Source organism: Carya illinoinensis, chromosome 14 (assembly GCF_018687715.1).
Source record: "Carya illinoinensis cultivar Pawnee chromosome 14, C.illinoinensisPawnee_v1, whole genome shotgun sequence".
Classification (NCBI taxonomy): domain Eukaryota; kingdom Viridiplantae; phylum Streptophyta; class Magnoliopsida; order Fagales; family Juglandaceae; genus Carya; species Carya illinoinensis.
The window spans coordinates 20,228,781-20,238,798 of record NC_056765.1 but is presented as its reverse complement, the minus strand read 5'-3'; the positions used below and the strand labels follow the sequence as shown (position 1 = coordinate 20,238,798).

General features: G+C 37.6%; 1 protein-coding gene across 2 annotated transcripts; it reads left to right on the top strand.

Moving 5' to 3' along the window:
* The first annotated feature begins 218 nt into the window (after positions 1 to 218).
* On the top strand, positions 219 to 9,458 carry LOC122294226 (protein FAR1-RELATED SEQUENCE 3-like). 2 transcript variants are annotated; one of them, XM_043102799.1, is made up of 6 exons: positions 219 to 378; positions 1,171 to 3,544; positions 3,707 to 3,796; positions 4,028 to 4,177; positions 7,689 to 7,805; positions 9,040 to 9,458. In XM_043102799.1, exons 2-6 carry the CDS (start codon positions 1,304 to 1,306, stop codon positions 9,088 to 9,090), a joined length of 2,649 nt encoding a protein of 882 aa, XP_042958733.1. In that variant the 5' UTR covers positions 219 to 378; positions 1,171 to 1,303; the 3' UTR covers positions 9,091 to 9,458. The 2 variants fall into 2 exon arrangements, with proteins under 2 accessions (XP_042958733.1, XP_042958734.1); XM_043102800.1 differs by having other exon boundaries at positions 221 to 378; positions 1,175 to 3,544.
* Positions 9,459 to 10,018: the final 560 nt, after the last annotated feature.

Sequence of the window (10,018 nt, the reverse complement as noted above, 5' to 3'; positions counted from 1 at the left end):
TAATTGATGAAAAACAAAGTATTTATGGTCATTATTGCAAACATAATTCTACACATTTTATATGATCATATGTCAAAATAATAAAAGAGTCGAAAGAGAAAAAAGATATGGCCTAGCATTGAAACCCTACAACGTATGGGTCCCACAGTTGAACTAATCTGGTAAAGTGGGATGGGTTTGTTTTGAAGGAATATCAGTCGCCTGATCTAAATCAACGGCAAAGATTACGCGCGTCTACTTATGTCATCTGGAAACTGTGCGGCACGCACTCCCTCTCCCTGTTTTCTCCGTCTCTCCGACTCTGCGGTCGCCCGGTGGTGGGGCAAAAACCCTAAAAACGCACGACGAAACCAGTTCTTGTCGAACTCATCTCGTGAGGTGTGAGTCACCTATATTCGCAATTTCTTGTACCTTCTAATGATTTCTTATTATTATTTTTTCTTTTCTACCTGCAGTCTTCTGCCATTCTAAGCTCAAAAACCCTTAAATCTTCCATCCTAATGTCCTTTGCATATTCTTAACACTTTTAACTTCTCATACTCTCGCTTTAACCTTCATGTAATATGTATTATTATATATGTGTATGTATGATTTTTTTTTTATAAGTAATGTGTATGTATGATGGTCCATACTTATTTATGCGTGAGCTCTGTGATAGTTCAAAGCTCCACTTTTTTTTTGATAAGTTAGTTCAAAGCTCCACTTATATGAAAAGAGTCGTCTATGCAAATGGGAGCCTTTCGATTTTGGTTTTCCCGTTCCTAATTTTTCATTTCTGAATGATGCATGGGTAAACATTGATATGGATTCTGTCGAATAATTGATTCTATTATTTCTATAATAGTTTAAGGTTTTTATGATGTGTAAAGAGTTTCCCAGCTCTCAGTCATTTATTATTTTTCTTTTCGATGTGCAATTTTTTGGCAGTCAAATGGAGTTTGGTTTCTTAGTTTCCATTAGGCGTGGTCTGATGTTCTAGGTCCACAAAGAAAATTACGAAAATAAAACTTAATGTGGTATATTAGACTGTAAATCTCTTTTTATTGTAAGTTGGATTTGACATACTGCATCAAGCTATGTCAGCTTGCTAAGATATTCTCTTGATGGATCAAATATTTCTCTTTTCATTTTGATGATTTATTTCTTTCGGATATCCTTTTACATTGCTAGACAGAGAATCAATTGGCATGGTTGGAGAATTTGCGCAGATTGTACCTAGGCTGTGAAAGCCTGTATTGCATTGCAATGGAATTGGTCTGTGAATAGGACACTCAATAGCTTAGCACTGTTACCGTAGATTGGTATGGATGTTCAAGTGATTGATGTGGAAGAAGGGATGGGTCATCGAGGTGTGGCAGATGATGGAGGTGCTGAACTAAATGGAGGTGAAGTAAATATGGGCAAAACTTTAACAGCTCATGATGAGGATGGAAATATTGAGCCATATATGGGTATGGAATTTGATTCTGAAGATGCCGCTAAGACTTTCTATGATGAATATGCCAGACGGGTGGGTTTTAGCTCCAAAGCTGGTCAGTCTAGTTGCTCTCAATCTGATGGGACAATTGTTGCTCGAGACTTTGTTTGTGGACGAGAGGGTTTGAAAAGAAGGCATGCTGATAGCTGTGATGCAATGCTCAGGATCGAGTTAAATGGTGAAGACAAATGGGTTGTGTCAAAATTTGTTAAGGACCATAGCCATCCCATGGTGAGTCCAAGTAAGGTCCATTACCTCCGGCCTCGCAGACATTTTGCTGGTAATTCAAAGACCATTACCGAGACTTATGAGGGTGTGGGAATTGTTCCAAGTGGTGTTATGTATGTCTCCATGGATGGTAACCATGTCCAATTAGAGGCAAATCGTGGAGTTAGGAAAACCCCTCCTGTGGAATCAAATCGCCTGGGTAAAAACAGTGGGGCAACGAATTATGTTATTAGGCCTTGTAATCGAAAGATGACACTTGGAAGGGATGCTCAGAATTTGCTTGAATATTTCAAGAAAATGCAGGCTGAGAACCCTGGATTCTTTTATGCTATACAACTTGATGAGGATAACCGCATGGGCAATGCATTCTGGGCAGATGCAAGGTCAAGGACAGCTTATAATCGTTTTGGTGATGCTGTAATGCTGGACACCATGTACAGAGTAAATCAGTATAGAGTGCCGTTTGCTCCATTTACTGGGGTGAACCATCATGGTCAGACAGTTTTGTTTGGCTGTGCATTGCTTCTAGATGATTCAGAGGCCTCTTTTACGTGGCTTTTTAAGACATTTCTTACTGCAATGAATGATCGCCAACCCGTCTCTATCATCACTGATCAAGACAGAGCAATACGGACTGCAGTCTCTCAGGTGTTTCCAGAAGCCCGCCACTGTATTAGCAAGTGGCATGTTTTAAGAGAAGGCCAGGAGAAGCTGGCACATGTATGCCATGTACATGCTAATTTTCAAGTGGAACTGTACAATTGCATCAACCTTACTGAAACAATTGAGGAGTTTGAATTTTCTTGGAATTCAGTTCTTGATAAATATGATCTGAGGACAAACGATTGGCTTCAATCATTGTATAATGCTCGTACTCAATGGGTTCCTGTTTATTTTCGGGATTCCTTTTTCGCTGTTGTGTCTCCTAATCAAGGATTTGATGGTTCATTTTTTGATGGTTATGTGAATCAGCAGACCACATTGCCTATGTTCTTTAGGCAGTATGAAAGAGCTATAGATAACTCATTTGAAAAGGAAATAGAAGCTGATTTTGATACAATTTGCACTGCACCAGTACTGAGGACACCATCACCAATGGAAAAACAGGCTGCAAATCTTTATACGAGGAAAATCTTTGCTAAATTTCAGGAAGAACTAGTTGAAACATTTCGATATACTGCTAATAGAATTGAAGGTGATGGAGCTATCAGCACATTCAGGGTTGCAAAGTTTGAGGATGATCAAAAGGCATACGTTGTCACTTTAAACCATCCTGAGATGAGAGCTAACTGCAGTTGTAAAATGTTTGAGTATTCTGGCATTCTTTGTAGACATGTTCTGACTGTCTTCACAGTGACAAATGTGCTTACATTGCCATCCCATTACATATTGAACCGATGGACTATAAATGCAAAGAGTGGAGTTGGAGTAGATGAACGTGCTGGTGAATTACATAGCCAAGAGTCTCTGACATTGCGGTACAACAATCTATGTCGGGAGGCCATCAAGTATGCTGAAGAAGGGGCTACAACTGTAGAAACTTATAATATGGCAATGGTTGCTCTTAAAGAAGGTGGGAAGAAGGTTTCTTTGGTGAAGAAAAATGTCGCAAAAGTTGCACCCCCGAGCTCTCAGGTTAGTGGGATTGGCTATGATGACAGGAAGACCTCTACATCAGCTTCAGATATGACCCCTCTGTTGTGGCCACGCCAAGATGAGATGACACGACGGTTTAATCTAAATGATACTGGTGCTCCTGCTCAATCAGTTGCTGATTTGAATTTGCCTCGCATGGCTCCTGTGTCTCTTCACCGAGATGATGGTCCTCCCGAAAACATGGTATGAAAAGAAAGAGTTTTTCTTTGTTTTTATGATTTCACATATCCTTTATTGATACCTTTCCCCTTATGTTCGCATATAAGCTCTATTGTTTCAAATATTCTTTTATTGAGTATGAAGGCATGACACTGATCTGGGCTCTTGTTTGGGCCTTTTTCACAGGTTGTTCTTCCTTGTCTAAAGTCAATGACCTGGGTTATGGAGAATAAGAATTCAACACCGGGAAATAGAGTAGCCGTGATTAATCTGAAGGTATGTGTCTGATGAAGTGAAAGTATAACATAACCTGGAACTTTTGTCATCAAAATGCTCATGCTGGGAAACATGTTATCTGATAGCTAATTGCCCATAGATCACTGCTTACCTGGATGGAAGTTAGAAACTTATTATGTCCATTTAGGTTGTTTTTGACCATTAGCTTTGTTCTTCTCTTTATATTTAATTTACAGCTGATTACCATATACGTCCCTCTAACCTCTGCAGTTGCAAGATTATAGCAGAACCCCTTCAGCTGAATCGGAGGTTAAGTTTCAGCTATCGAGAGTATCACTGGAACCTATGTTGAGGTCTATGGCCTACATTAGTGAACAGCTGTCAACACCAGCTAATAAGGTTGCTGTCATAAATTTAAAGGTATGTGAATACAAATTCTAGACCATGCTGCTTAAATGTATCTCATCTGTTGGGTGAGCCACTTTGCTGATCATTATTTTGATGGAGTGATTTATAAAAAAGTAGAAAAGTTCATTTTAGCTATGGACACCTCCTAGGTTTGCATATGTTGGTTCATGAACTGGAGATCATTTTGGTTGAATTTTAACCTCTCTCTCTCTCTCTCTCTCTCTCTCTCTACACGTAAATGTTATAGGCCTATCAAAAATGAATATAAGGCTAACTCACTCTATATGCACATCTATTTGCAATGGAAGTATTTGACAACAATAGGTTATTATCCAGGCTAAACTTCAAAGTTTGGGAGAAGTCCTTTTTAACCTTATAACTAGGTTTGCCTCTCTCTCTCTCTCTCTCTCTCTCTCTCTCTCTCTCTCTCTCTCTCTCTCTCTCTCTCTCTCTCTCTCCGGTCCTGAAAGTTGAGTGCCTGGTACAACCGTTCAAGCAGCTGTTGTTTCAAATCAAAGCAAACCATGGTTCAGGTATTGGAAAATCCTCTAGCGTTTCAACCCATGTCAAGGGGAAGTAGGTCATGGAATTCCAAGCCCCAAACCCTTCATTTAGCCTAGATATAAATATATAGGAACATTAATAAATGGTTATTGGGTTTAAAACAATTTTTTTTTTTTTTTATAAGTAAAATAAATTATATTATCAAAAGAAGGCAAAAGCTTGATACAAAGATTAGTGACCACAATGGTTATTGGTTATTCGAATTTTGAAGGCCCTTCTCCTTTGTTTTGAAGTAACTTCCGGATTGAACGTTAATTTGGGAAAATTCCAAGATGGTGCCTATTGGACATGTTCGGCATATTAGACAGTTGGCTAGTATATTGGGATGCACAACTGCATCTTTACCCATGACTTATCTGGGACTTCCATTGGGGGCGACCTCGAGAGCGGCTTCTTTATGGGATCCAATTATTGAGAGAGTGGAATGTCGGCTAGCTGGATGGAAGAGGTTATATTTGTCAAAAGGTGGTCGGATTACACTAATTAAGAGTACTCTTTCTAACCTACCCACCTATTTTTTGTCATTGTTTCCTATTCCAGCAAATGTTGCACTTCGGTTGGAAAAATTTCTAAGGGATTTCTTGTGGGGTGGAATGGGCGCGGAACAAAAATTTCACCTTGTTAGGTGGGACAAGGTATGTAGCCCTATCTTGAATGGGGGCTTGGGCATTAGAGATATGAGAACTTTCAATCGGGCGTTACTAGATAAATGGCTGTGGAGATATCACAAGGAACCTAAAGCCTTGTGGAAGACGGTAATAGAGAGCAAATATGGGGGCCTATTTTGGGGGGGGGGGGGGGGGGGGGGATGGTGTACAAAAGAAGTGAGAGGAGCGCATGGAGTGGGTTTGTGGTTACATATAAGAAAAGGGTGGGAGGTTTTCATTCGTTATACCCAAATCCGTTTAGGAGGAGGAACCCGTATTAAGTTTTGGTACGATACTTCGTGTGATCATGTGGCACTAAAGGAATCTTTTCCTTCGCTATTCAGAGTTGCAAGAGATATTGATGCCTCAGTAGCAAATGTACTGGAAAGATCAAGGGAACAAATTCAATGGAATATCATATTTAGTAGGGCGGCACAAGACTGGGAGATGAGCAGTATTGAAACCTTTTATAGCCTTTTGTATGCTACTAAACTGGATAATTCACAGGATAGTTTATGGTGGATACCTATAGTTAAAGGTAATTTTTCGGTGCGCTCTTTTTATAGGTCTCTTTCCCAAGAGACACCTATTCAGTTCCCATGGCGAAAGATATGGAGACATAAGGCGCCACCCAAAGTAGGATTTTTTGTGTGGACTGCAGGATTGGGACAATTTAAAAATGACTACTAGAATTTCAAAATTTGCATTCATTTGAGAGAGGCAGATTCTTGATCCAACTTTGCTAGCAAATGTCTAGTATTGGTAAAAGTGCAAGGTGCACTTAACCACAAATGCCGTCTAGAGCCTAGGTGCAAAGCGCAAAGTGCAAAGTGCAGATATGCATTTGATTGAAGTAAAAAAATCCACAAAAAAAAAAAAAAAAGGTTTAAAAAAAAGATGGGGTAATATATTTAGCCTATTAACTTTAGTAGAGTAATGTAACATGAAAATCAAGTAATCTACTAATTATATAGATTTAGAAAATTCTGGTCAAACATGCTTGTGCTAAGGGGTACTTACGTTTAGGATCCTGTAAAATGTTTTTGAGAAGTAACCATGTGTGGTATGACTTATGAGCTAATTAAGGAAGAAAACACAAAAAAGTGGAACAGCCACTATGGGGGTGGCCCCACCCATGTGGTGGGTGAGCTCTAGTTAAATACAACATTTTGTATAATTCTCTTATGCTTTACTTGATATACACATATATGATTTTGATAGCCACTAATTGAAAAAATATTGATACTCCTAATCAAATTAAAGTACATGCTTGAATCAAAATATACCAAAAAGGTCATGACCAATCAAGCTCAATAATTGCAGGTATTGACCTCTCTGCTAACATAAGCAATCAAATATCATTCCATCTACAGCCAATTTGGACTATTATATTGAGTTCAAAGCATATACATCACATATGACATTATGTGGAGCTATGTTATGTAAATGATCTACAATATCATCTAAATACTTGATCATATTTGTTTACATCAATTTCTCAGTCTTGAAATGATATTTTATAATTTTATAATATTATAAGTGCACGCTTATTTGCTCTTTAAGCTCACACAAAAAGATCCGAAAAGCGTGCTTTTGTAAATGCTCTGTTGTAAATGCACTTTGCTTTTGATAAGTGAAGAACTTTGGCCTTGGCACTTTGCGCTTAAGTGTGCTTTTAACGACACTGCAAATGTCTTGAGAATAGATTTGGATATGGGGTATCAATAGTGCTTTGTAAGCTGAACTTAAAAAAGCATTCAATTACGTCAAGTAGTACTTCTTGTCATCTCCAGTGCTTTTCTTCTGTACCCATGAATGGTTCAGAGATGTCTTACATTTGGTTAATTGGTAATCATGTTTTGAGTTCATCTATGAGATGGATCACTGGGAAAGATATTATTCCTAAATATTTTTATTCTTTTGGTAAGAAGAGCAAAAAGGGGCAGCTTGGATATGCTTTAATCATTAAATTTCAACATGATTAGATTTGCTATAATCTCAAGCTAATCTTCGTGACTTGGTGGTAGCGACTCACCCCATAAGAATGATGTGGAGGTTAATGCCATCAAAACCTATTGTATGTCTGTGCCATTCACTAACCCTCCCTCCTTCCTCCAAGTTCATACAAAAAAAATTGAAAAATAAAAATGTAAAAAATATGGTCTCAACGTTTTTATATCATCCACATTTGTTCAGTTATGATTTTAGTGGCAATCAATTGACCTGGAATAATTTTTCATCTTGCTTTGCATATAATGCTTATCGATTAAATCATTTAATTGATGAATATGTTGTCTTCTCTGTTATTTCAGCTTCAAGATACTGAGACCACTTCAGGAGAGTCGGAGGTTAAATTTCAGGTGTCCAGGGATACATTAGGCGCCATGCTTAGATCAATGGCTTACATACGCGAACAGCTTTCAAACTCTGTAAGCATTCTCTACCTACTGTTTTGGTGACATATTTTCCTTTTAGAGCATGGATAATAAGAGTTTTTCTTAAACTGAGAGTAAAATGTGTCTAACAATTGGGGCATGGTTGTCAGAAGTACTTAATTGTATTTTCCTTAATTTGCATCATATTGGAGACAATCTTCAACATAATTAGAAAAACAAATATGTGAGGTAATACTTATCAAAAAAACTAATATGTGAGGTAATGGAAAAGAAAATATATGGCTTAGGTCCTAGGACAAGCCATTATGGCATTGGATGAAATCAAACATGGCATATTCTTGTGTTTGGATTGGCAATTAGGTCACTTGCCTCTCTCGGGATTGTGATTTCTTTTGGCTTGCATAAATGTTTAGATATTTTTACCATACCCACCACGCTAAACATTCTTGGAATACGGAAGTTCAATTTTGAATCTTGTTTACCCCTCAATGTTTACCCCAGGAGAAATTAGGGAAGATTAAAACGAGAACACTTAAATCTGAAAGGTTTGGTTGGATAGAGATGGAGGGGTGAAGGGAGGCAGGGAGAGGGGAGTTGATATGTGCAAAATCTCTAATATCCATTTATAACAGACCCCTTGTTGTGTGAGTAAATCCCTTATGCGGAATAGACATATTTGATCCATTTTCAATTATCAACTTGTCTTGGTAGCCTAACAATTAATATTTGGTGGATGGATTTGCTCTCTCAACCTTTGTTTCGTCATGTTACTGATGAAAAAAATCTTTTTATTCGTCATCTTTTTTCTCATCTGTGAATCCTCTGTAACTCCATTCCATGCATTTGCCCTTATATGACTTGATACTTTTAATATTAATGTTTTATGATATACATCTGTGCTTTAGCCATGCATGTATCTGTGCATGCACACGAGTGTGGGATCAATCAAACTATATGATGTTTATATATTATGCTTACAGCTGCTACAGCTGCAAAATGTGGAGGTTGATTTTGAAATTGATAAAATTTGAAAGGGTTCCTGCCCTGAAATGTTTTTGGAAGTGTTAAAGATGAGACTGGGTTGGGATGTTAAAGAACTGAGAAATGGGTGCAAGCATACTATAACAAATATAGCTATCCCTAAAGGAAAATGATTTTATTTTTAATAAAATGGCATGCTTGCATTGGTTGATTGTGAAATGGGTCAGTCATGTCGAATGAACATTAGGATTCTATGTCTTTTTTTTCATGAGATTTTATTTGGCAGGCCGAGAACCAGTCAGAGCCGTCGTCCAAAAGGCAAAGGAAGGCATTGTAATTGTGTACCACCAATTTCATGACCAGATGGGAGCAATTATGATCCCTGTAGATGGAAAATTACGGTCAGCACTCAGTATTTTAGGATGATTATATTTCCTTATTTTATGTAGGATAGCTTTTTCCCTCGCCTCTTTCCCTATAAGCTTGTCCAACATATTTGTACATGTAATCTATCAAGCTTGTGAATTCAAGACATAAGTTTAGGTCGGTCTGGTCCATATATATTGTATCTCTCTCCATTGGCAGACGACATCTTAAGTTTAGAATGATTGTTCTTGTTTTTCTTCCATTATTTGTGGTTGGTTAGATTTCCTCCCATAAGAATCGGGCTGTTTAATTAATCAATTCAGGTTGCTGTGTGAATAACCTACTGTTCTCCTTGCAAAGAAGCAACATTCTTAGGTTTGCTTTGTTTCAGTAAGAGTTATGTAATCTAAAGATTGTCCCAATATGTCGTTTGAAAATATTTTGATCAGTCAGTGAATCATGGCGTAAACTAGAGCCAAGCTGTTCACCAGCTTTACGAACTACGAACTTGGCTTCTACATTTGAGTGTGTATATATTTATATTTATCTGTACTAATTTCTTTTTGAAAAATATTATTTATACTTACAATTTTACTTGTCTATACGAAATTTCAAATATTGAAAAGAAAATTTTAAAATTTGAAATTCAAATTAGGAAAGAAAATTTTGAATAACTTATCTGTAGTAGAAAGGAATGGAATATAATTGAGGAATGGAATCAACCTGCTCTATCATATGGGGGATTAACAAAAACCTCAAACAAGAACTTGAAAGATTGAATAGTGCAACTAAAAACAAAACAATTGCAAGACTCCATCAATCTTTGACTGCTGAATCAGTTGAGGAAGCACAACTTCTAAAAATGGACATTGATGGCATACTTGCGAGAGAGCACATTT